Source organism: Lithobates pipiens, unplaced genomic scaffold (genome assembly GCF_037356315.1).
Source record: "Lithobates pipiens isolate NorthernLeopardFrog02 unplaced genomic scaffold, aLitPip1_a1.2 Scaffold_10, whole genome shotgun sequence".
Classification (NCBI taxonomy): domain Eukaryota; kingdom Metazoa; phylum Chordata; class Amphibia; order Anura; family Ranidae; genus Lithobates; species Lithobates pipiens.
The window spans coordinates 4,805,298-4,832,600 of record NW_027507686.1 but is presented as its reverse complement, the minus strand read 5'-3'; the positions used below and the strand labels follow the sequence as shown (position 1 = coordinate 4,832,600).

At 47.6% G+C, this 27,303-nt stretch overlaps 1 protein-coding gene across 1 annotated transcript in view; it reads left to right on the top strand.

The window, feature by feature from the left end:
- Positions 1–27,303, top strand: part of CDH13 (cadherin 13) — a 566,033-nt gene that overhangs the window by 521,680 nt on the left and 17,050 nt on the right. Inside the window, exons 9-10 of the mRNA XM_077451210.1 lie at positions 4,329–4,556; positions 6,203–6,421. Of these exons, the coding sequence (XP_077307336.1) occupies positions 4,329–4,556; positions 6,203–6,421 (447 nt within the window). The remainder of the gene's footprint in view (positions 1–4,328; positions 4,557–6,202; positions 6,422–27,303) is intronic.

The window sequence follows — 27,303 nt, the reverse complement described above, 5'->3', positions numbered from 1 at the left end:
TTCTGTTATAACATTTTGTAAATAAGTAATTTTTCTCCCTCACTGACGGGAACTAATAAGGCAGCACTGATGGGCACTGATGGGCAGCACCTATGGCCGTGGCACTGATAGGAGGCACTGATGGGCAGCACCTATGGCCATGGCACTGATAGGCACTGATAGGAGGCACTGATGGGCATCACTGATGGGCACTGAAGGGCAGCACTGATGGGCACTGGAGGGCAGCACTGATGGGGCTGCACTAATAATCAGGGCACAGATTGGCAGCACTGATGGGCACTAACAGGCATCACTGATGGGCACTGATAGGCAGCACTGATAGGTAGCACTGATAGGCATCACTGATAGGCACTGAAAGGCATTACCGATAGGCACTGAAGGGCATCACTTATGGGGCTGCACTAATAATCAGGGCACATGTTGGCAGCGCTGATGTGCACTGATTGGCATCACTGATGGGCACTGAAGGGCAGCACATATGGGGCTGTACTAATAATCAGGGCACTGATTGGCATCACTGATGGGCACTGAAGGGCAGCACATACGGGGCTGCACTAATAATCAGGGCACTGATTGGAAGCACTGATGGGCACTGAAGGGCAGCACTGATGGGGCTGCACTAATAATCAGGGCACTGATTGGAAGCACTGATGGGCACTGAAGGGCAGCACTGATGGGGCTGCACTAATAATCGGAGCACTGATGGGCACTGATTGACTGCACTGATGAGCAGTATCAGGCATCACTGATGGGGCTGCACTAATAATCAGGGCACTGATTATTAGTGCAGATTTCCCCACTGAGGAATGCGATAACTGGCATTCCATATTTACACTGTGATTAGCTCTGATTGGACACAATCAGCTCATCAGCTCTTTACCCTGATCGGTGATGTTCTGCCTCTGAATGGCACAGAGCACCACCGATCACTGCGCTGCATGCCCCCGGGGCGCGCATTAGTGGCCTGTTCTGAAGGAAGTCATATGATGTCCAGTCAGAGCAATAAAGCCATCGGCTGGCTGTCAATCCACTATAAGCTGGGCGGGAAGGTGTTAAACTTGAGCCGCTTCTCCTCCACCTTCATTGGGTAACCATATGTCCTGTTGAGCTCCCTGAGACTAAATAGTTTTCTCCTTATGCCAGAATCATTATTAAAGTGTCATTAAACCCAGAAAAACTCTCATTACATTCTATATAACAGAGTGTCCATATTCACAAAGCCGCTAAAGCATTTATTTTGTGTAGAGTGAAATATACCTGGTTGATCCTGCCTTCAGCTGTCCCTCCCACCTTCTCTGTGTCCCCACTGCGGCCTGAGATTGTGTAGACCAGTTGGTGGCCCCTACGGAGCATGCTCCAGTTTCAGTTCCCTTCTCAGCTGTTAATTTTCTCCTTTTTCTTATCTGTGCAGCCCACGTCACTATTAAGTCACATGTTGTTAAAGCATCCCTGCCCCCTCCCCCTCCCCAGTGGGGCTCATGCACAAATGCGAACGCATACGTAGGGCTCATATGTAAATAGCAATCGCACCACACATGGAGAGGTATTGCTTTGAAACATCAGAGCGAGAGTGATAATTCTAGCACCAGACCTCCTGCGTGACTTTAAACTGGTAACCTGTAAAGGCTTTTATAGAGTTGTCAATGGATTATTTCATGTATTGTAGTTTGTCGCCGTTCCAAGGGTGTGCGCAATTTTAAAACGCAACGTGTTGGGTATCTTTTTACTTGGCGTAAACATCACCTTTTATGTTTTACCAAAAAATTGGGTATTATATTGTGTTTGTGTAAAACTACAATTTCTGAATGTGTATCTTTCTTTCCCAAAAACATTTGCATTTAAAAAAAAAACGCTGTGCAAATATCGTGTGACAAAAAAATTGCAACGCCCACCATTTTATTCTCAAGGGCCTCTTGCAGACCCAAGGTAATAGAGGCTAGACTTAATATATAGTGATGGAAGAAAGTAAATAGAAGCAATTCAGGTCTGGCAGTTGGTGGCAGGCATAATCCGTGAACTTAGCCAAGGTCAGGGCAGGCGGCAGACAACAGAAATACCCATGTATTAAAGGTCAAGACGGGCAGCAGATAGGAGGAGGAGAATCCATTAAATGTAGGACAGCTCAGGGCAGACAGCGGACAATAGAAATACCTGGCAATGTAGCAAATGTTAAGACAGGCAGCACCCAGGTGAAGAATTCATAAAATGTAGCAAAGGTCAAGGCAGGCAGCAAGCAGTAGTAGTAGTAGACAAGTTGAAGTACTCAGTAATGTAAGAAAGGTCAACACAGGCAGCAAACAGAAGAAGAATCCATTAAATGTAGCAAAGGTCAGGGCAGGCAGCAAGCAGTAGAAGTGCTAATGTATCACAGTTCAATCAAGACAGGAAGCAGACAAAAGACTCTGTTAAATGTAGCAAAGATCAGGGCAGGCAGCAGACAGTAGAAGTACCCTGTAATGTAGAAAAGATCAAGATGGGCAGAAGACAAGAGAAGAATTGGTTAATAGTAGTAAAGGTCAGGGCAGGCAGCAGGCATTAGAATTACCCAGCAGAGTAGCAAAGATCAAGACGGCATAAGACAGGAGAAGAATCTGTCAAATGTAAATGTAGCAATGGTCAGAAAAAGCAGCAGACAGAAGTATCCTATAATGTAGCAAAGGTCAAAACAGGCAACAGACTGTAGAAGAATATGTTAAATGTAGCAAAGGTCAGGGCAAGCAGAAGAGAGTAGGAGTACCCGACAATGTAGCAAAGGTCAAGACAGGAAGTAGTATAAGAAACTGTTAGAAACGCTTAAATGTAGCAAAGGTCAGAGCAGGCAGCCAAAAGTTGAAGTACTCAGTGATGTAGCAAAGGTCAACACAGGCAGCAAACAGAAGAAGAATCCATTAAATGTAGCAAAAGGTCAGGGTAGGCAGCAAGCAGTAGAAGTAAATAGTAATGTATCACAGTTCAAGACAGGCAGCATACAGGTGAAGAATCCATACAATGTAGCAAAGGTCAATACTTGCAGCAGACAGTAGATGTACCCAGCAATGTAGCAAAGGTCACGACAGGAAGTAGACAGGATAAGAAACTGTTATAAACTGTTAAATGTATCAAAGGTCAGAGCAGGCAGCCTGAACTTGAAGTACTCAGTAATGTAGCAAAGGTCAACACAGGCAGCAAACAGAAGAAGAATCCATAAAATGTAGCAAAGGTCAGGGTAGGCAGCAAGCAGTAGAAGCAAATGGTAATGTATCACAGTTCAAGACAGGCAGCATACAGGTGATGAATCCATAAAATGAAGCAAAGGTAAAGGCTTGCAGCAGACAGTATAAGTACCCTGTAACGTAGCAAAGATCAAGATGGGCAGAAGACAAAATAATTGGTTAATAGTAGAAAAGGTCAGGGCAGGCAGCAGGCATTAGAATTACCCAGCAGAGTTGCAAAGGTCAAGACGGGCATAAGACAGGAGAAGAATCTGTTAAATGTAGCAAAGGTCAGGGCAAGCAGCAGACATTGGAAGTACCCGGCAATGTAGCAAAGGTCAAGACAGGAAGTAGGATAAGAAACTTTTAGAAACACTTAAATGTAACAAAGGTCAGAGCAGGCAGCCAGAAGTTGAAGTACTCAGTAATGTAGTAAAGGTTAACACAGGCAGCAAACAGAAGAATCATCCATTAAATGTAGCAAAGGTCAGGGCAGGCAGCAAGAAGTAGAAGTAAATGGTAATGTATCACAGTTTATTCAAGACAGAAAGCAGACAGAAGACTCCGTTAAATGTAGCAAAGGTCAGGGCAGGCAGCAGACAGTAGAAGTACCCTGTAATGTAGCAAAGATCAAGATGGGCAGAAAACAAGAGAAGAATCTGTTAATAGTAGTAAAGGTCAGGGCAGGCATTATAATTACCCAGCAGAGTAGCGAAGGTCAAGAAGGGCTTAAGACAAGAGAGGAATCGGTTAATAGTAGTAAAGGTCAGGGCAGGCAGCAGACATTAGAATTACACAGCGATGTAGCAAAGGTCAAGTCGGGCAGCAGACAGGAGAAGAATCTGTTAAATGTAGCAAAGGTCAAGAAGGGCAGCATAGAGGAGAAGAATCAACACGGCCCAATTGCAGGGTTTTACCACCCCTCTACTGCTCGTGTAAAAGAGCCCTTAGAAAAAAAAATGTTTGACAAACCCCAATGTGAGAGGGTTAGTGGAAAGCGCTGATAGAGCAAATGTATTGTTACTCACTACACACCACCCGGTAATTAACACGGCACAAAATGTACAATCACCATGTACTTGGCAAGCGAGGAGATTGCGTTCCTGTATTTAATGCACGTCCATGTCTCTCCACCAGGCACTCCTCCAGCTACTGGCACGGGGACATTACAAATTACATTAGAAGACGTTAATGACAACGCGCCATACATCAACCCAACCTCGGCCAAGATGTGCGAAGACTCCAAAGACCTCAACGTTATTACTCTGGTAGCGTGGGACCGCGACCTTCATCCGAACTCTGAACCCTTCAAATTCGACCTGGGCAAGCAAGCCGGCCCGGCGTGGAAAATCAACCAACTAAATGGTGAGTTTGCACCGAAATCACCCAGAAATGTCCTGGAGAGGTTCTAGTGGGTATCAGAATCTGCATTGCAGGATCAGATCAGGTAACTGCCATGCAAAGTGGTCAATGATGGACCCCCCAAGAATTCCAGGAGGAAGAGGTGCTTTTAAAAATGTCCTCACACCGGAGTTCCTATGTGTTCAACGCTGAAACTTCCATTCAGGTACGGTGCAGCTCGGAGCGCCTTCCCAAATAATGAAGGGGTATCTTTGTAAACAAAATGACTCTATGAATGGGACAAGCAAAAAAAAAAAAAATGTGCCCAGTTTTGTGTAATACAATTATATTCTGTGATTGTCAGCTCCATCTAGTGGCCATAATGCAGTATTTTTTCCTGAAAAAATAAAAACACACTGTGGCCTCTAGATGGCGCTGATGATCACAGGAAAAAAATATATTGCATTTTTGATTGTGGCTCTGCAAATGTTTGTCACATTCATACAGCGAATAAAAAAAAAAAAGGGGGTTTCTCAAAGTGGACCTGTACTAAAATATTAAAGCTGAACTCCAGGATAAGCAAATATAGTCTAAATCCATTCTTCATGTATCTTCTTCCTTGAATCTCAGTGTACTTTGTGTATTTCCAGATCTGTGCAGTAATCCCCATCATTGGTGTCAGTGGGAGGAATAGTGCCCCATCATTGGTGTCAGTGGGAGGAATAGTGCTCCATCATTGGTGTAAGTGAAAGGAATAGTGCCCCATCATTGGTGTCAGTGGGAGGAATGGTGCCCCATCATTGGTGTCAGTGGGAGGAATAGCGCCCCATCATTGGTGTCAGTGGGAGGAATAGCGCCCCATCAATTCTCCTTTAAGGGGGCGTGACAGGGGGTGTGTCCTATGTCTACATACTTTTGCTGATTGCTCATTCCCATCTCAAAGTTGGGAGGTGTGTTAGGGTGCGCCTATGCACACACCGCCTGCACACGTCTATGTGCTTAGCTGAGAAAGCCCCTCCCCCTCTCATGAAGACTCTGAGATGTATGACATCATTTTGGCCTAGGCCAGAAACCAGGAAGTAACTAAATAATGGTAAAAAAAAAAAAAAAGTATAAAACGCGTAAATATAATCCCCCTTCCTATCTATTAACTAATACAAGCAGCATAAGGATTAAAAATGGTTAATGTGGATTTAGAAGTGTTGATGGAGAGACCGGAGTTCTGCTTTAATTGTGATAAATAAGGTGAGGATCCTATTCCTGTGTATGAGGTTGCTGTGTGTGACTTCCATCAGATTATCTCGTTCTTCCGACAACCATTGCTGTACACACAGACCTCCTCTATATACAGATCACAGCGGCCCGGCGGTCTGGAAATGGAGATCACAGCACTGTGAAGAATCTTAAAGAGTTCAATAAAGGTCAATCAGCAGCCCTGCGAGAATGAAAAACTTTTACAAAAAAGTTCAAGAGAATGATCTGAATTTTCCAATTAACTGAACTCAGTAATGAGCGGACGGTACGCGGTGGGCGGCACGCGTTGGGAGGGGGTGTGGGGGGGGGGTTAGATGTTAGATGTTTGGCCCAGCGTGACATAAGGGCAGAGCAGAAATGGCAAACTCTTGTTGTTGTAATTGTAATTAACGGAGGACCTGCTGGTTTTCTTCCAGGTACCCACGCACAGGTCAGCCTGCTACAGAACCTGAAGAAAAACAACTACAACGTGCCGGTGGTGGTAACGGACGCCGGGAAGCCGCCCCTGTCCTACAGCACGGACCTGACCATCCAAGTGTGCTTGTGCAAAAAAGGCAAAATAGACTGCAGTTCAGCTGATGCCCCCCACGTCAGCGCCGTCCTCGTCCTCATCTTCACACTCTACAACCTCTTCTGTAAGTAGCACCATTCCGGGTCTGTAATAGAGACTTTAATGTTGACTTACAGTGAAGACCTTTCTATGGTCGCTCTCCATCACAATCCATATTATAGTGAAGGCCTTTCTATGGTCACTCTCCATCACAATCCATATTATAGTGAAGGCCTTTCTATGGTCGCTCTCCATCACAATCCGTATTATAGTGAAGACCTTTCTATGGTCACTCTCCATCACAATCCATATTATAGTGAAGGCCTTTCTATGGTCACTCTCCATCACAATCCGTATTATAGTGAAGACCTTTCTATGGTCACTCTCCATCACAATCCATATTATAGTGAAGACCTTTCTATGGTCACTCTCCATCACAATCCATATTATAGTGAAGGCCTTTCTATGGTCGCTCTCCATCACAATCCGTATTATAGTGAAGACCTTTCTATGGTCACTCTCCATCACAATCCATATTATAGTGAAGACCTTTCTATGATCACTCTCCATCACAATCCATATTATAGTGAAGACCTTTCTATGGTCACTCTCCATCACAATCCATATTATAGTGAAGACCTTTCTATGATCACTCTCCATCACAATCCATATTATAGTGAAGACCTTCTATGGTCACTCTCCATCACAATCCATATTATAGTGAAGACCTTTCTATGGTCACTCTCCATCACAATCCATATTATAGTGAAGACCTTTCTATGGTCACTCTCCATCACAATCCATATTATAGTGAAGACCTTTCTATGATCACTCTCCATCACAATCCATATTATAGTGAAGACCTTTCTATGGTCACTCTCCATCACAATCCATATTATAGTGAAGACCTTTCTATGATCACTCTCCATCACAATCCATATTATAGTGAAGACCTTCTATGGTCACTCTCCATCACAATCCATATTATAGTGAAGACCTTTCTATGGTCACTCTCCATCACAATCCGTATTATAGTGAAGACCTTTCTATGGTCACTCTCCATCACAATCCATATTATAGTGAAGGCCTTTCTATGGTCACTCTCCATCACAATCCATATTATACTGAAGACCTTTCTATGGTCACTCTCCACCACAATCCATATTATAGTGAAGGCCTTTCTATGGTCACTCTCCATCACAATCCATATTATAGTGAAGGCCTTTCTATGGTCGCTCTCCATCACAATCCGTATTATAGTGAAGACCTTTCTATGGTCACTCTCCATCACAATCCATATTATAGTGAAGACCTTTCTATGGTCACTCTCCATCACAATCCGTATTATAGTGAAGACCTTTCTATGGTCACTCTCCATCACAATCCATATTATAGTGAAGGCCTTTCTATGGTCACTCTCCATCACAATCCATATTATACTGAAGACCTTTCTATGGTCACTCTCCACCACAATCCATATTATAGTGAAGACCTTTCTATGGTCACTCTCCATCACAATCCATATTATAGTGAAGGCCTTTCTATGGTCGCTCTCCATCACAATCCGTATTATAGTGAAGACCTTTCTATGGTCACTCTCCATCACAATCCATATTATAGTGAAGACCTTTCTATGGTCACTCTCCATCACAATCCATATTATAGTGAAGACCTTTCTTTTTTTTTTTTTTTTTTTTTTAATTTAAATTTTTTATTGAAGTATAGCAAATAATACATGAACTTAACTCCCTCGCAGGGGATTACAATGACGGTGTTGCAAGACAGGATTGAAAGCTCGGAGAGCAAAAAGACAAACCTAAGACAAACACTGAGAGACCTAAGGAGGAGATATGGACCCCTCCCAATAAGGAGGGGGTTCCCCGCCCGACATCAACAGTAGCATCCGAATATTAAATTTCGGAGTTCTAAGAAAACATCAGTACGTGAGAAAATAGAAAAAAACAGAAAGAAACCTCCAGTCAGCATAAAAAAAAAAACCAATAAAAGGCCGCATAAACAACATGAACAGCCGGAAACGACCTCTGGGAGGATCAAGGCCCCGACACCCCGACAGGGATCATGCTGTGTCGGGGTCTCGAAACCCCCCTAACCTGCTGATATAACTGGAGGACTATATGCCTAACATTAGCAAAAATTGACTGAGATAAGTAATGGATCAAGAGAACGTACAGTGAGCTAGGTGCAGGCCTCTGAGAGTCCCAACTATTAACATAGCTACCATCAGCTTATGAAGAAAAGGCCCAGGAGTAGTGGGACCAACAGTGCGAAGCTAGTGAATCTAAGGCCACAAGGTGATAGAACAATAAAAATAAAATAAAATAAATAAGTAAAAAACTGCTATGACCTGTCCTGAGTCCCAAAAATCACCAAAACCCGGCTGAGCAGGGCATGGAGAGGGAGAGGCTGTGGACAGGGTAGAGAAAGGAAAGAGTAGAAAGGAATAGGAAAGAGAAAGGGGAAAAAAGAGAGAGAGATAGGTGTACAGAGAGGTGTGCCTGGACCAAGGAGAGACCGTGGACAACATGATATAACATGGAACTGGGGGCTAAACAATAACCGAGCCCTGAGACTGGTCTTAAAGAAGGATCCCAATAAAGTTGGCCCAAGGTTCTCACACCCGCTTAAATTTGTCTATTTTGTCCAAAATTGAGTGCGAAGTTTTTTCGTTGAACATAATCCAAGTAATTTTTTGTTTAAATAGTGGGAAGGAGACCCTGGGGGACTTCCAAGACCTGGCAATCGTCAGTTTAGCACCGATAAAGAAAAAATGAATCAGAACTCGGCTATGTTTAGTGGTTAGGGGTATCGCTTGATTCAGAAGGGCAATTGCAGGGGATTGCGGGATAACAAGACCAGTGACCCTACGAATAAGGCCAAAGGTCTTGTTCCAGAAGCTTCTAATCCTGGGGCATTCCCATAGAATATGGAGGAGCGACCCTAGATGGCCGCATCCCCTAAAACACAGGGGCGAGGATTGGGGGTAAAATTTGGCCAGACGAGTCGGGACCAGATACCAGCGCGAGAAGACTTTGACGTCTGCCTCCATCAGAGAAATGTTAAGGATCCCCCTGAAGGCACTCGAGAAACAGGAGTGCCAAGTGTCCAGGTCCCATTCAATATCTAGGTCGCGTTCCCAGCTCAGCATGTAACTCGCCTTTTCCCTTGGATCGACCAAAGCAGAGTAGATCAGGGAAATGCCCCCCCTCACGTCCATGGCTGACGAGCACCAAAGTTCATAAGGGGAAATAGAAAGGGGGAGGGGATGATGGGAAATCAGAGTGTGTAGGAAGTGGGAAATTTGGCGGAATCGAAATCTTTCTGAATCTGGCATCTCCAGTTTAGATATGCAATGCCCGAGTTTGAGTGGCCCAGACTGGTTGAGAAAGTGCCCTATTCTATAAAGGCCTTTATCTATCCACCACTGGAATGCTCTAACATCCCTCCCAGGTGGGAATGAGGGGTTATTGAAGAGATGTGTAAGAGGTCGCCAATCTGAGGTGAGAATGTTGGTCTTGAAGAGCGTGTCGCAAAGCGCAAAGGAATGGGAGAGGGTAGGGGCCATGATCGGGGGTCTAGATTTCGGGGGGCGCCACAACAGGTAATCAATAGTGTGTTTGGGGATAGCTTGTCTTTCCATTAGGAGCCAGTCAGGCTTTGGACCTCTGGCAAATACCGTAGAAATCTGGCAGAGTTGTGCCGCTTGGTAGTAACACCAGAGGTTAGGCAGCCCAAGCCCGCCTTTCCGTCTAGGTCTAAATAGCGTTGTCTTGGGGAGTCTGTGGTTAGACTTGCCCCAGGTAAATCTAATGATCGCTGACTGTAGGGTTTGGATGTGGGATTTGGGGATAGGTATCGGCAATGATCGGAAGAGATATAAAAGTCTAGGGAGAAGAGTCATCTTGACTGCATTGATCCTGCCAATCCATGACAGCTTGTGGAGAGACCACTGCTCTAGGTCCTGTTTGAGTTTCTTAAACATGGGTGGGTAGTTATGTTTATACAAGTGTTCGATGGTGTGCGTAAGCTGGACACCTAGATAGGTAATGGACGGGTTGCTCCAGGAGAAAGGGAAATGCTCCTTGAGCCTGTTAACAAGGTCTGAGGGGATAGAAACATTGAGGGCTGTCGATTTGGCCATATTAACTTGCAACCCGGATACCTCCCCAAATTTTCGGAGGAGTTGGAGAATGTTAGGAGTCGAGGTGAGGGGGGAGGTTATAAAGAGGAGGACATCGTCCGCAAACAGAGCGCATTTATGTGTTACCGTTCCGCATTTAACTCCCTGAATGTCTGGGTGGTTCCTAATGGAGATAGCTAAGGTTTCAATGCCGATGGCGAAGAGGAGGGGGGAGAGCGGGCACCCCTGTCTAGTACCTTTCCGAATCAGAAAGGGTTCGGAAAGGTGGCCCTGAAGTCTGATTCTAGCCTTAGGTTGGGAATAAAGGGCTCCCAGGAGATGGAGGAAATGTGGGCCGAAGCCCCATCTTTCTAGAACACTAAAAAGGTATGGCCAAGTGATAGTATCGAAAGCCTTTTGTAAATCAATTGAGAGGAGGAAGCCTTCCTGTGAGGGTCCCCCGTCCCAACCTGACTTAAGTAGAGAAATGATGTCAACCGCCCTTCTTATCTGGTCCGGCCCCTGCCTTCCTGGAATGAAGCCAACTTGGTCCTTATGGACATATGCTCCAATAAAGGAGCCCAAACGGTTCGAGAGAATTTTAGTCATTATCTTTAGGTCGTTATTAATCAACGAGATAGGTCTGTAATTGCTGACCAGGCTCTGGTCTTTCCCCGGTTTTGGTATGACCGAAATGTACGCCAAGTTGGCTTCAGGGTCCAAGGGTGACGCTTTGTTCAGGGAATTAAAGAACCGGGCCAGATAAGGGGACAGGATCTCAGAGTAGGTCTTGTAATAAGAAGTGGAGAACCCATCAGGACCAGGGGCGGAGTTGTTCTTAAGAGTCTTAAAGAGGAAGTAAACCCTGATGGGTTTACTTCCTCTTTTTTTCCCTGCAAAGGTAAAGCATAATGGACTACTATGCATCGCATAGTAGCTCATTATGTGTCACTTACCTGACACAGGAGCCAGCGAAGTCGCCGCTGTCACCTGTAGTCCGCCGCATCCATCTTGGTTGTGGCGTCTCTCGCAGCTCCGACGAATGACAGCGGAGAAGCCGCGATGACGTCACTCCCGCGCATGCGCACGGGAGTCGCGTCTCGGAGCTCCGACGCTGCCATTCGCCGGAGCCGCGATGACGTCACTCCCGCGCATGCGCACGGGAGTAGACAAATTTGGCAAATCCATTCTTGGACTTGCCGCATTTAGTGCGCCTGCGCGCCGCTGTCTACGGCGCATGCGCCGTAGACAGCGGTGCCCATTTTCGGGCAAATATCTCCTAAACCATATAGGTTTAGGAGATATTACTTGGACCTACAGGTAAGCCTTAATCTAGGCTTACCTGTAGGTCAAAGTTGTTTGGAAGGGTTTACTTCCATTTTAATGACTGCTTTAATTTCAGCTTCAGAGATGGGGGCTTCCATCATTGTGCGGTGTGCTTCTGAAATCTTGGGGAGGGGAATGTTATCCATAAAGGTGTTAGATGACTGAGTGTTGTCCGGGACAGGGCAGGAATAGAGCTTCGAATAGAATGCATGGAACGCATTCAAAATATGTTTCGGGTTTTGTGTGAGCGAGCCTGAAAGAGATTTGATTTTAGGGAGGGCCTGGGTTCTAAATTTAGGGGACAGCTTTGCTGCAAGGAGAGGACCAAATTTGTCGGAATTGAGATAAAATCTGCCCTGCGTCCAATGCAAATGTTTTTCGGCACTAGAGGTAAGTGCAGTGTTGAGGGCAATTTTGGCTGTGTCCAGCATAGCCAGGGAAGAGGCCGTGGGATGCTGCTTGTGTGCTTTACTTAAGGCCCGGAAATTTTTCTCTAGGTTAAGAATGTCGATGTGTTTTTCCCGCTTAAGACGCGAGGCAAGTTGTATAAACTTGCCCCTCATCACCGCTTTATGTGCCCCCCATAACACCCCGGGGGATATGTCTTTAGTATCGTTGGTGTGAAAGTATTCCTTGATGTCACATTCAAGGGCAGTGCGATGAGCAGAGTTGGAAAGCAATGTTTCCTTCAGCCGCCATTGTGGAGTATGCGATTGGGAGAGGCAGCCCGAGATTTTCAGGATAACCAAGGAATGATCCGACCAAGGCACATCAACAATAGTAGCGTGAAGCGCATGGTGGATATCTGAGGAGTGAAGGAAGATATGGTCTATACGTGCGAATGTCCTATGTGGGGCAGAATAGTGGGTGTAGTCCTGGGACGAGGGATTGAGTTCCCTCCAGGAGTCGATCATGCCCAAGGCATGAAAGAGTCTAGCAATGCGGAGACTCTGTTTGGGAGGTCTTTTCAGGAGAGCTTTATTAGGGGCAGACTTGTCTAACACATGATCAAAGGCGACGTTAGAGTCGCCACCCATGAGAACCTTTCCTTCCAAATGAGGGGAAAGAAAGGTTAGCATGGAGGAAAAGAATTGAGATTGACCCTTGTTGGGAGCATAGTAAGACACAAAAGAGAAGAGGGATCCATTGATATGTCCCTTGACTAAAATATATCTTCCCTCCCCATCCCTAATCACCTGGGACAGTGTGAAAGGGGTGCGTTTTGAAATTAGGATAGCTACTCCCCGCTTCTTGTCATCTGCATTGGCCAGAAAAAAGGTAGGGTAGTTACCGTGCAGGAAGGAGGGATTAAAGCTTTTAGGAAAATGCGTCTCTTGAATGAGGACGACATCCAGGCTCTTGGAATGGTAGCTGTGCAGAGCTTTGCGCCTTTTCATGGGAGAGTTTAGGCCCTGTGTATTATGAGATGCGATCCTTAGAGGTTGTGGTTTGGGATCGTCATCAGCCATGGGTGTGAGGGAAAAGGTGCGAGTGCATGCCGGCTTTGCTTACCCGAACCAGGCGATCAATAGTCCCGACTTGTGAGATCCGATGATGACCCAGTATCCTAAAGGGTGTAAACCAGCTCGCTCTCCTTGGAGGCACCTGAGAGGGAAGAGAATCGTAAGTACAAGGAAGAAGGAAGGGACAGAGGAAAAGAGTGAAGAGAAAAAAGAAGAGAGATGGAGAGTCCAGACGGAAAAGCTGTCTGGATTCCCCAGGAGAGGTAGGGGGGGTTGCAGGTCCGAACCTGCTCCAAATCCCTCTGAGTGGCAGGGATCGGAAGGAGGGCAACCCGCAGCTGGGTTGCGGTCCCGGTGTCACCAAGGGGGGGTTAGGCCCCAGGGTAACAGCAGGTGGAGTGGCAAGCTGGCCCGCTCCGGCCGCGCGGCACTCGTCAAAAAAAAAAAAAAGGCAAAACAATAAAATGACACCTATAACAGGAAAAAAGGCACAACGTTATAAACATTAACAATTGGAATAACAAGTAGGTGTGACAACTTTAACATACACTTAGAGAACCTAGTTTAGGGGAAGGCCCCTAGGAAAGAGACACTCATGCCCTGCGGGCATAATGAAGGACACTAACAGTGAGACTTAGTTGCAAAACAGGCATTCAGGGGCCTGAGGACAACCTCTGTGGAAGGGAAGGGGGAGGGGGGAAGAAGGGGGGGGGTGGCGTGGGCCAGGTAGGGGCACTGTGGCCCTTCAGGAGAAATATGTTGGGGGGGACCCCCAAGTCCACCTGGCCTGTAATATAAAAAGAAAGTTATCCATAAAAAAACAAAAAACAGGAGGGGGGAGGGGGGGGGGGAAGTGAAATAAGTCAGTCCGAGGTGACTCAAAAGTCAAGGACGTGAGGACATCACTTCCAAAGGATCCGGATAGGATATAATGAAGCAAGCAGACCCGTAAGGATCAGAGGTGGAAGACGTTCATCTTGGGGGGACCGTGTCACGCTGTCTCTTAGGTTGCTGCTTGACCCAGAGGGGGGTCAGAGGGCTCGATGGAGGAGGTCTTTTGGAAGAGGCCGGGCGTGTGTCCATTTGTTCGGAAGAAGAATCCTGGGAGATGAGTCCTAAGTGGAGGAGCAAGCGTTCGCCACTCTGGAAATCCGTGAAGCTGTGCGACTTTTCCTTATAATGAAATTGTAGGCGGAAGGGGAAGGCCCATCTGTATTTAATCATCTTCTGGGAGAGAACATCAAGTAAAGGTTTTAGAGCCCTCCTTTTTTGGATTGTTGTGGGGGAAATGTCTGCAAAGATTTGGATTTTGACGCCATTAAAAAAGATATCTTCCTTGTTGCGTGACCTTTTCATTATTTCCTCCTTGACCCCGTAGTAGTGTGGTTTGACCACAATGTCCCGAGGAAGGCCGTCTTTACGGGGAAGTTGCAGGACTCTGTGAGCTCTGTCTAATTCCAGCCTCTGGTCCGGGATGTCAGGGATAAGGATTTTAATCAAGGATTTAACAGTTTCAGGTATATCCTCTTGCGATTCTGGGATCCCTCTGATGCGAAAGTTATAACGTCTGCTCCTGTTCTCTAAATCGTCAATTTTCGAGAGGGCAGTGTCTAATTGATCTTGTAGTGTCTGGATACAAGCAGAATTCTGATTGGTGCGGGCTGCATTGTCATCCATTGTCTGCTCAATTAAGTCAATTCTGCTCCCCAAGCTCTGGATGTCAGCCTTAATAGCTGCTGTAATCTGAGCAGCATTTTGGGCCAGACCCACTGCCAGCATGTCAGAGAAACTGTTCAAGAGCTGAGACACATCAGGGGGATAGTTGGGCTGAATAGGGGTAGCTTGAGGAGACTCAGCCATGCAGCTGGGAGGGTTGGAAAGCGGGGAGAAAGGGTTATCCGACTGCAGCCTGCCCAGGAGAGATTCTGTGGATGCAGGAGAGGGGGAGAGATGCTGGGGGTTACTCACTGGAGCAGAAGGAGATGTCCCCAAGGTTGTTCCAGGTGGGGGGATTGCGGCCTCGCCGCGTGTTGCTATAGCCGCCGCCATCTTGGGTGGCTGAGTGTCCGTCAGGCCGAAGAGAAGTTTGCGGCTTACGTCTTTCCTAGACGTCTTCCCCGGCATTCAGAAAGTCGCCCCAACTGATCCGGAGCACGGGGATGGTCTCCCCGAAGATGTCCGCTAAAAAGCGCGCCGGGAAAGTGCCGCGGAAGGCCGGAGCGGTGCGGAGCTCCCGTTCAGAGCGTCTTCCCGGAAGTCCCGCGCATGCGCACTGTGAAGACCTTTCTATGATCACTCTCCATCACAATCCATATTATAGTGAAGACCTTCTATGGTCACTCTCCACCACAATCCATATTATAGTGAAGACCTTTCTATGGTCACTCTCCATCACAATCCATATTATACTGAAGACCTTCTATGGTCACTCTCCACCACAATCCATATTATAGTGAAGACCTTTCTATGGTCACTCTCCATCACAATCCATATTATAGTGAAGACCTTCTATGGTCACTCTCCACCACAATCCATATTATAGTGAAGACCTTTCTATGGTCGCTCTCCATCACAATCCATATTATAGTGAAGACCTTTCTATGGTCACTCTCCATCACAATCCGTATTATAGTGAAGACCTTTCTATGGTCACTCTCCATCACAATCCATATTATAGTGAAGACCTTTCTATGGTCACTCTCCATCACAATCCATATTATAGTGAAGACCTTTCTATGGTCACTCTCCATCACAATCCATATTATAGTGAAGACCTTTCTATGGTCACTCTCCACCACAATCCATATTATAGAGAAGACCCTTCTATGGACACTCTCCATCACAATCCATATTATAGTGAAGACCTTCTATGGTCGCTCTCCATCACAATCCATATTATAGTGAAGACCTTTCTATGGTCACTCTCCATCACAATCCATATTATAGTGAAGACCTTTCTATGATCACTCTCCATCACAATCCATATTATAGTGAAGACCTTCTATGGTCACTCTCCACCACAATCCATATTATAGTGAAGACCTTCTATGGTCACTCTCCACCACAATCCATATTATAGTGAAGACCTTTCTATGGTCGCTCTCCATCACAATCCATATTATAGTGAAGACCTTTCTATGGTCACTCTCCATCACAATCCATATTATAGTGAAGACCTTTCTATGGTCACTCTCCATCACAATCCATATTATAGTGAAGACCTTTCTATGGTCACTCTCCATCACAATCCATATTATAGTGAAGACCTTTCTATGATCACTCTCCATCACAATCCATATTATAGTGAAGACCTTCTATGGTCACTCTCCACCACAATCCATATTATAGTGAAGACCTTCTATGGTCACTCTCCACCACAATCCATATTATAGTGAAGACCTTTCTATGGTCGCTCTCCATCACAATCCATATTATAGTGAAGACCTTTCTATGGTCACTCTCCATCACAATCCATATTATAGTGAAGGCCTTTCTATGGTCACTCTCCACCACAATCCATATTATAGTGAAGGCCTTTCTATGATCACTCTCCATCACAATCCATATTATAGTGAAGGTCTCCCCCATAACAGGCTACATTGTCTCCATGAAGGTCTCCCTCACAGCTACATTGTCTCCAAATAGGAGAAGTGAGGACCATCGGAGGGATGAGGTCCATAATTCCACAGCCGGCCATCTAATCCCCTTAGTAGGGTACTACATTGGTAATGGATTTAAAGGGTAACTCCACTTTTGTGTGGGGGGGGGGGAATAGCATGAAGTATTGTAAAATTGTTATTAACCACATGTGGAATGTCCACCTCTCTCCTGCCTCCCAGTGAGTGCTAATGTAAGAGGGACTCTATGGACTCTGATGTAAGGGGGGGGGGGGGGGGGCTTTGGTGAGCAGAATTCCCCCTTACACCAGATTCCACAGCATCCCCCCTTACATCAGAGCACCCCTTAAATCAGGGTTCCTTTTTAAATTTCAGAGTCCACAGAGATCCCCCTTACAGTGTAAGTGGAAATTCTGCAGGCTCTGATGTAAAGAGGCTCTGCGGACTCTGATGTAAGGGGGGCTGTGCGGACTCTGATGTAAGGGGGGCTGTGCGGACTCTGATGTAAGGGGGGGCTGTGCGGACTCTGATGTAAGGGGGGGCTGTGCGGACTCTGATGTAAGGGGGGGCTGTGCGGACTCTGATGTAAGGGGGGGCTGTGCGGACTCTGATGTAAGGGGGGGCTGTGCGGACTCTGATGTAAGGGGGGGCTGTGCGGACTCTGATGTAAGGGGGGGCTGTGCGGACTCTGATGTAAGGGGGGGCTGTGCGGACTCTGATGTAAGGGGGGGGCTGTGCGGACTCTGATGTAAGGGGGGGGCTGTGCGGACTCTGATGTAAGGGGGGGGCTGTGCGGACTCTGATGTAAGGGGGGGCTGTGCGGACTCTGATGTAAGGGGGGGCTGTGCGGACTCTGATGTAAAGGGGGGCTGTGCGGACTCTGATGTAAGGGGGGGGGCTGTGCGGACTCTGATGTAAGGGGGGGGGCTGTGCGGACTCTGATGTAAGGGGGGGGGCTGTGCGGACTCTGATGTAAGGGGGGGCTGTGCGGACTCTGATGTAAGGGGGGGCTGTGCGGACTCTGATGTAAGGGGGGGCTGTGCGGACTCTGATGTAAGGGGGGCTGTGCGGACTCTGATGTAAGGGGGGGCTGTGCGGACTCTGATGTAAGGGGAGGCTGTGCGGACTCTGATGTAAGGGGGGGCTGTGCGGACTCTGATGTAAGGGGGGGCTGTGCGGACTCTGATGTAACGGGGGCTGTGCGGACTCTGATGTAACGGGGGGCTGTGCGGACTCTGATGTAACGGGGGGCTGTGCGGACTCTGATGTAACGGGGGGCTGTGCGGACTCTGATGTAAGGGGGGGCTCTGTGGACTCTGATGTAACGGGGGGCTTTGATGAGCATAGTTCCCCTTTACACCAGAGTCCACAGCATTCCCCCTTACATCAGAGCCCTCCTTAAATCAGGGTTCCTTTTTACATTTCAGAGTCCACAGAGATCTCCCTTACAATGTAAGTGGAAATTCTGTGGACTCTGATGTAAAGGGATGATCTGCAGACTCTGATGTAAAGGGATGATCTGCAGACTCTGATGTAAAGGGATGATCTGCAGACTCTGATGTAAAGGGATGATCTGCAGACTCTGATGTAAAGGGATGATCTGCAGACTCTGATGTAAAGGGATGATCTGCAGACTCTGATGTAAAGGGATGATCTGCAGACTCTGATGTAAAGGGATGATCTGCAGACTCTGATGTAAAGGGATGATCTGCAGACTCTGATATAAAGGAGAGCTCTGAAAATTCTGACGTAAGGGGCTCTGCGGACTCTGATATAAGGGGGGCTCCGTAGACTTTGGTATAAAGGAAGGCTCTGTGGACTCTGATGTAGGGGGGGGGGGGGGCTCTGCAATCTCTGGTATAAAGGAGGGATCTGCAGACTCTGATATAAGGGGGCTGTGCAGATTCTGATGCCAGGGGGGCTCTGTGGACTTTGATGTAAGGGGGGCTCTGTGGATTTTGATGTAAGGGGGGGCTGTGTGTACTCTGATCTAAGGGGAGCTGTGTGGACTCCGATGTGGATTTCAGCTGTAAAAGGGGAACCCTGTGGACTCTGATGTAAGGGGGGGGTGGGGGGCTCTGCGGACTCTGATATAAAGGAGGGCTGTTTTTACTCTGCTGTAAAGGGGGCTATGTGGACTCTGGTAGAGGGAATGCTCTGCGGATTCTGATATGGATTTCTGATGTAAAGGGGGGCTCTGCGGACTCTGATGTAAAGGGGGCTGTGTGGACTGTGATGTAAAGGGGGGGCTATGTGCACTCTGATAGAGGGAGCGCTCTGCAGACTCTGATGTGGATTTTGGCTGTAAATCTGAATTACTCTGATGTAAGGGGGGACTCTCCTGATTAAATCCATAGGATTAGGGATGTTATTTAATATAAAATATATGTATAGTGTGCACTACAAAAAACAAAAGTGTTTTGGGTTTGTCTTGAAGAAACGATGTCAATCCTACCCAAGACGGTGTAATAAAGGGCCCCGTGATGGGAGTGAAGGGCTCCTGGATCAATGGGAAGGGCCCTGGGCTCGGAGGGAAGACGGGGGTCAGAGGGGGTCAGAGGGGCCCTTCATGGATTCTTCCACCCTCTGGAACGCTCTACAGTCTTTGTCCACCAACCTGAATGTCAAATCAATCAAGTTGCATTTATTACTAAAATCTGAATCTGGCAAAAAAAAAAAAAAAAACATTTGGCGTTCCCGGCAGGTGGGACGTCCAATGAGAATCGGCCAAACTAAGCCGAATTTTCTTATCAAAGCAAAAAGTAAAGCGGTGAAGTGGAAGGCAGCAGAGCGTTTTGGTGATCACAGGACGGGCCGCATTTCATTCATCACCGCCAGATAGACGACACGGCTGAGCGGAGCCTGAGAACATTGTTCACAAACGGGGATCTGGATTGGGGGATGGCGGCGCAGGAGGGCGCCCCAAAGGCGAAACTCGCTGAAACGTGGGCGGTGCCGCTTTCTCTAGCCACTTAAGGACCGAGCCTTATTTTTCAGATGTGGTGTTTACAAGTTCAAAACATTTTTTTTTTTTTGCTAGAAAATTATTTAGAACCCCCAAACATTATACTTTTTTTTTTTTTCTAACACCCTAGAGAATAAAATGGCAGTCGTTGCAATACTTTCTGTCACACCGTATTTGCGCAGCGATCTTACAGGCGCACTTTTTTTTTTTTTTTTAAATACACTTTTTTTAATTAAAAAAGACAACACTTTTTTTTTTTAATATAGTGAAAGATGATGTTATGCCGAGTAAATTGATACCCAACATGTCACACTTCAAAGCTGCGTCTCGCTCGTGGAGTGGCGACAAACTTTTACCCTTAAAAATCTCCATAGGCCGACGTTTAAAAAAATTCTGCCGGTTGCAGGTTTTTGAGTTACAGAGGGGGGGGGGGGGGGTCTAGTGCTAGAATTATTGCTCTCGCTCTACCAATCGCGGCGATACCTCACGTGTGTGGTTTGAACACAGTTTTCATATGCGGGCGCTACTCACGTATATGCGTTCGCTTCTGCACGCGGGACGCGTTTTAAAAAATGTTTTTCTTATTTATTTTACCATTTTTTTTTACTCTTTTTTTTTTTTTTTTTTTTTTTTTAAATAAATTCACTTTTATTCCTTTATTCTTTTATGTAAACATCCCTTGTAATAGAAAAAAAAGCATGACAGGACCGGTTAAGTGTGAGATCTGGGGGGGGGGGGGGGGGGGTAAAAAAGACCCTCACCTCTCATATTTACACTAAAATGCAATAAAAAAAAATAAAAAAAATAAAAAAACGTTGTCATTTAATTTTTTTTTTTTTAATGGCCCTTTTAAAGTGAAGGGCCACCCTAAAAAAAAAAAAAAATACATTAAAAATTAGAAAAAAAATCATAAAAAAAAAATGAAAAAAATTTTTTTTTTTAACTTACCAGAAATGCCTGTTGCTAGGCACATCATCCTAATCTGCCTCTTCCTCCTCCGTGGAGATCTTTCTTCTCTCCTCCATGCGGCGTCTTCTGGGTAATGGGTCGCGCTGTGTGTTCTGGGAACTGTGTGTCCCAGAACACGGCGCGCCCCATTCACAAAGCGCTGCGCGACTCGCGCATGCGCAGTAGGAAACGGGCAGTGAAGCCGCAAGGCTCCACTGCCTGTTTCCCTTAGCCAAAATGGTGGCGCCGGGAGCCGAGACCGAGGGACGGGTCAGCCTCGGGCGGCCGACATCGCGGGCGCCCTGGACAGGTAAGTGTGCTACAGTGTTTGCAGCTGCTGACTTTTAAATTTTTTTTTTTTAAACCGGCCCTCCTCTTTAAGAGTTATGGGCGGAAGTGACGTTATGAAGTGACGTTATGACGTCGCTTCCGCCCTGCAGTGTCATGGAGACGGGTGAGGGCCATCTTCCCCCTCACTGGTCTCCATGCACAGTCAACGCGAAGGCCCCCCCCCCCCCCCGCGCCGCTGCCGACCGGCTTCTGGTAAGCACCGGATCATGGCGGGAGGGTGGGGCGGACCCCTCTCCCGCCACCGATAAAAGTGATCTCGCGGCGAAGCCGCCGCAGAGACCACTTTTATCTTGTACCGGACCGCTGGCCAAACACGGTGAATTCCGGGGGGTTATGGCAGCTACCAACGATATCCATCCTTAAAGCGAGGACGTATATATCGGCGTGCGGCGGTCCGGAAGTGGCTAGCCAGGCCTGAAGACTCAGAGCTTGCTGGAGAACGTTGGCTTGCAGGACATAAGAGCATCATGCGCCCTCCTCCAACCAACCATGGCACTTCCTGCATGGAGTTTCCTCCCACACGCCAAAGACATGCTGGTAGGTTGATTGGCCCCTGTCGAAATTGGCCCCAGTATATGTATGTATGTGAGTTAGGGACCTTAGATTGTATGCTCCTGGAAGTTGGGGACTAATTTGTAAGCTCCTTGAGGGACTGTAGTGATTATATAAACGGTTGGCTCTATATAAGTACCTGATATAAAAAAAAAATCGATATATTTTTGGGGGATAGCGTTAGAACCTCCGTCAAGGTTTTATTGCCATCTGTGACCACTGTCATATGGAGGTCCTCAGATCCCCTTGTAAAGGCAAATAGTCTTTATTGCGCTCCCAAAACAAGTAAATGCAAATATCTTTCTTCAACAAAGTGAAGGCAAACAGTCCTTAGTCCTGGTGTAATTAAGACCACAAAATGGCTCACCGCCAGTAGTACCAGTCCCACGCTTGGGTTTAGGGTTTCCATCTGTTTCAGGGTACAATAAAAGTCTGAGTTGCCAGACAGCCCACCACACCTTCTCACGGTTGTGGACTACTCCTCCACTCCACTCCACTCCTCCTCATAGACATGTGCTGACTCCTTTCTGCTGCTTTTCAAGCCTCCCTTGCAGGTGGGTTAACCCTTTTAGGACCAGAGTCCCTTTAATCAGGGTTTGAAGGGTCTTTCCCTCCCGAGCCTCCAAATTCTGGGTCCCAAACAAGACTTCAGCTCCATGAAAGTGGCCTCGAGTGACGCTCCAAGCGCCACTGCTAATGCTCCGGTGATCCACTAAAGTGGTGGGTGCCGGGGGTTCTGTCAAAAAGTGTCCGGCCATCTAATAGTGTCCTCCCCGTACTGCGCAGTACGGAGGAGGAGGAGACTCGCTTCGCTCGCCATGCTTCGGGCTCGACCTCGCTTCGCTCGCCATGCTTCGGGCTCGGCCTCGCTTCGCTCGCCATGCTTCGGGCACGGCCTCGCTTCGCTCGCCATGCTTCGGGCACGGCCTCGCTTCGCTCGCCAGGCTTCGGGCACGGCCTCGCTTCGCTCGCCATGCTTCGGGCACGGCCTCGCTTCGCTCGCCATGCTTCGGGCACGGCCTCGCTTCGCTCGCCATGCTTCGGGCACGGCCTCGCTTCGCTCGCCATGCTTCGGGCACGGCCTCGCTTCGCTCGCCATGCTTCGGGCACGGCCTCGCTTCGCTCGCCATGCTTCGGGCTCGGCCTCGCTTCGCTCGCCATGCTTCGGGCTCGGCCTCGCTTCGCTCGCCATGCTTCGGGCTCGGCCTCGCTTCGCTCGCCATGCTTCGGGCTCGGCCTCGCTTCGCTCGCCATGCTTCGGGCTCGGCCTCGCTTCGCTCGCCATGCTTCGGGCACGGCCTCGCTTCGCTCGCCATGCTTCGGGCACGGCCTCGCTTCGCTCGCCATGCTTCGGGCTCGGCCTCGCTTCGCTCGCCATGCTTCGGGCTCGGCCTCGCTTCGCTCGCCATGCTTCGGGCTCGGCCTCGCTTCGCTCGCCATGCTTCGGGCTCGGCCTCGCTTCGCTCGCCATGCTTCGGGCTCGGCCTCGCTTCGCTCGCCATGCTTCGGGCTCGGCCTCGCTTCGCTCGCCATGCTTCGGGCTCGGCCTCGCTTCCCTCCCCTTGCTTCGGGCTCGGCCTCGCTTCCCTCGCCATGCTTCGGGCTCGGTCTCGCTTCGCTTGGCTATTTTTTATTCTAACTCTATGTCCACTTGGATGGTGGGGACTTGAACCTAGACACACTGCGCAGGCGCCGTTCATCTTCAGAGACTTTCGGAATCTCCTTGTCCTCCGTAGTGCGCAAGCGCAGTCCAGGGCGGGCACTATCCGATGGGGGACACTATTTGACACATCACCGGCATCCACAGAGCCGCACACCGATCAGCCCATGTATTCAGTGTGGATCTAGATCGGCTCCAGCCTTGGCTCCTCCCAGGCCACGCTACGACTAAGCCCTGTGAGTGCGGTGAAACGCATCGGTGGGTGTGGCTTGGGAGGAGCCAAGTCTGAAGCTGGTTCAGATCAACACTTCCATCCTTCTGCTTTAGTATTACCAAATGAGGATTTGCCGATCCTGAAAGAGTTGGCAATCAGTCTTCTCTTCAACCGGACTATCCTAAAACTCTTTACCAATACATGGGCGAGAGTCCCTGAGTGCTCAAAAATGTCTCTTATTTTCCGTTAAAGGGATCACAACCCAAATAATGGGTAACATCTCCCGTCCATACTAGGCAGATACTAGTGCCAATTTGGGCAGGTGCCAATTAACCTCCCAGCATGTCTTTGGCAAGGTACTCAAAGGCACTGGAGTACCCAGTCAAGCACAGAGAGGACAGGCAAACTCTATGCAGGTAGGCTGTCACAAGGACTGAAAATCATAGCAATAAAAACATGACAGAGGTATCCAACCCTTACCACTATGCTACAAAGGAGTTATTTTGTTGCCGTCTCTGTCCCCATTGGGGAAAAAGTCTTTAGAATGTCGGATGAAACCAGAGTAGGTGAAGGAAAACCACGCAACCATGGAGGTCATGGAGAACCTTCAAACTCCATGCAGGTAGTGTAGTGGTTGGCATTCGAATGGATGACCCTCTTCCAGCATGGCAGAGGTGCTAACCACCAAGTCACTATGCTGCCCTTTCGTTGATTTCTGTCCCTTACCCACAATACCATTCCACCCAACAATGGCCTCACCTTCCTGTTCAATACGGAAAGCCTTCACTACGGCATCCCAACCGCTCCATAACCAGCCCGGCACCGAGTGACCTCAGAGAACTTTACTCTACTTGTAGTTGTTATCCTTTAATTAGACAAAATGAGATTCCACCGCTAATTTCCCCGCTAACAGACTCCCGGCGCATTTAAGGGCTGTTCCGCCATAACAAATAACCGGCATTATTGTAGATCAGCAGATGAATTCCTCCCCATTTGAACCGCTAAACACCGGCTGAAACCGAGCAAACGCTAATGAGTGCATGGGGGAAAGGATGAGCGAGGAGCAATAAAACATCGTATGTAAAGCAACCATAATTATAGACTTGTTTAACCGGCATAAACTCAGCGCTGTATTGATAAGGAGGGAGATTATTACAGATAGTTTTATATCTCAGTGGGAGGCTCGGGGTTCAAACACCGCGCACTACATGCAGAACATCCAAATACTCCATCACCATTAATACCCCACAAGTTCCGGGGAGCCGCATAATTGGCCTACAACTGAATCTTCCCGAAGAAAACGGAAATGTTGTAATTTTTTTATTTAAATGCTTTTTTCAGCCTCCGGTATTCTCGTTATTTTCTATACGCGCCGTATGGGCAAAATTCTGTGGGGACCCCTCCCAATGATTGAGTTCAAGACCTTCTAGTAAAGGGAACGGTCAGTGCTACAACTGAACACATTTTATAACATTTGTAAAGACTGAAAACATTTCTAAAAATCCCAAACTTGGGGTAGCAGTTGGGGGAAGACCCTTTTCCGTTCCATCATGACTGTGCCCCCCCCCCCCCAATACAAAGCCAGCTCTATAAGGGCATGGTGTGACCAGTTTGGTGTGGAGGAACTTGAGTGTCCTGTACAGAGTCCTGACCTCAACCCTACTGAGCACCTTTGGAATGCCAATTAAGAGCCAAATCTTCTCATCCAACATCATTACCTGACCTCACAAATGCTTTTTGGTTAATGAATGAAATTTTCACAGATACACTTCAAAATACCTTAACATTGACCCTCCCTGTAACCCTTACACTCCCATAAATCTAATACTCATCCGACGCCAACCCTAACATTTGCCCTCCCTGTAACCCTAACTCTCCCATAAATCTAACACTCACCCAACATTTACCCTCCCTGTAACCCTAACATTTACCCTCCCTGTAACCCTTACACTCCCATAAATCTAATACTCACCCTACGCTAACCCTAACATTTTCCCTCCCTGTAACCCTAACATTTGCCCTCCCTGTAACCTTAACATTGACCCTCCCTGTAACCCTTACACTCCCATAAATCTAACACTCACCCGACGCTAACCCTAACATTTACCCTCCCTGTAACCCTTACACTCCCATAAATCTAATACTCACCCTACGCTAACCCTAACATTTGCCCTCCCTGTAACCCTAACATTTGCCCTCCCTGTAACCTTAACATTGACCCTCCCTGTAACCCTTACACTCCCATAAATCTAACACTCACCCAACGGTAACCCTAACATTTGCCATCCCTGTAACCCTTACACTCCCATAAATCTAACACTCACCCGACGCTAACCCTAACATTTACCCTCCCTGTAACCCTTACACTCCCATAAATCTAATACTCACCCTACGCTAACCCTAACATTTGCCCTCCCTGTAACCCTAACATTTGCCCTCCCTGTAACCTTAACATTGACCCTCCCTGTAACCCTTACACTCCCATAAATCTAACACTCACCCAACGGTAACCCTAACATTTGCCATCCCTGTAACCCTAACATTTACCCTCCCTGTAACCCTTACACTCCCATAAATCTAACACTCACCCAACCGTAACCCTAACATTTACTCTCCCTGTAAGCCTTACACTTTCCATAACCCAAACACTCACTCCACTGTAACCATAACATTTATCCTCCCTGTAACCATAACATTTGCTCTGCCTGTAACCTTAACACCCCCCGTAACCCTAACACCCTCTCCTTGTAACCCTAACTTCTACCCTCCCTTTAACCATAACTCTTACCCCCCTATATCCCTAACTTTTACCCTCCATGTAACCCTATCACTCCCCCTTTCCTGTAACCCTAACAGCCACCTGTAGCCCTAAAACTCGCCCTACCTGTAACCACGACACTTACCCTAACACTCACCACCTATCAGTCATTACACTTGCCCCCCTGTAACCCTAACATTTACCCTCCCTATAACCCCAACACTCACCCCATGTAACCCTAACACTTAACCTCCCTTGTAACACTAGCACTCACCCTCCTCTGTAACCACAACACTTACCCTTCCTGTAATCCTAACACTCACAACCTGTCAATCATAACACTTACCCCCTGTAACAATTGCTATCACCTGTAACCATAACACTCACCCCCCTGTAACCTTAACATTTACCCTCCCTGTAACCCTAACACCCACCTGTAACCCTGACACTTACCCTCCCTGTAACCCAAACACTCTCCCTTCCAGTAACCTGAACACTCACCCTCCCTGTAACCCTAATGCCGCGTACACACGATCGGACTTTGCGGCAGACTTGGTCTGGCAGACCGGAATCCGTTGGACAATTGGATCGTGTGTGGGCTCCAGCTGACTTTTTTTCCCCAAAAGCCAGACGAACCTAGAAATAAAACACGTTTCAAATCTATGCGACAGACTCAAGTCCAAAGGACTACAAATCGTGAAAACCGCTAGTCTGTGTGCTAATCCGACGGACCAAATACGACGCAAAGGAAGCTATTGGCTACTGGCTATTGAACTTCCTTGTTTAGTCCCGTTTACGTCATCACGTTCAAAACAAACGGACTTTCGAACGGACTCAGTCCGGTCGCGTGTCGCCAAGTCCGTTTCGTTCAGAAGGTCCGTCTGACCTCCGCCAAAAGTCCGTTGGGAAGGCCGCCGGACCTAGTCTGTCGAAAAGTGTGTACGCGGCATAACACTCACCCTCCCTGTAACCCTA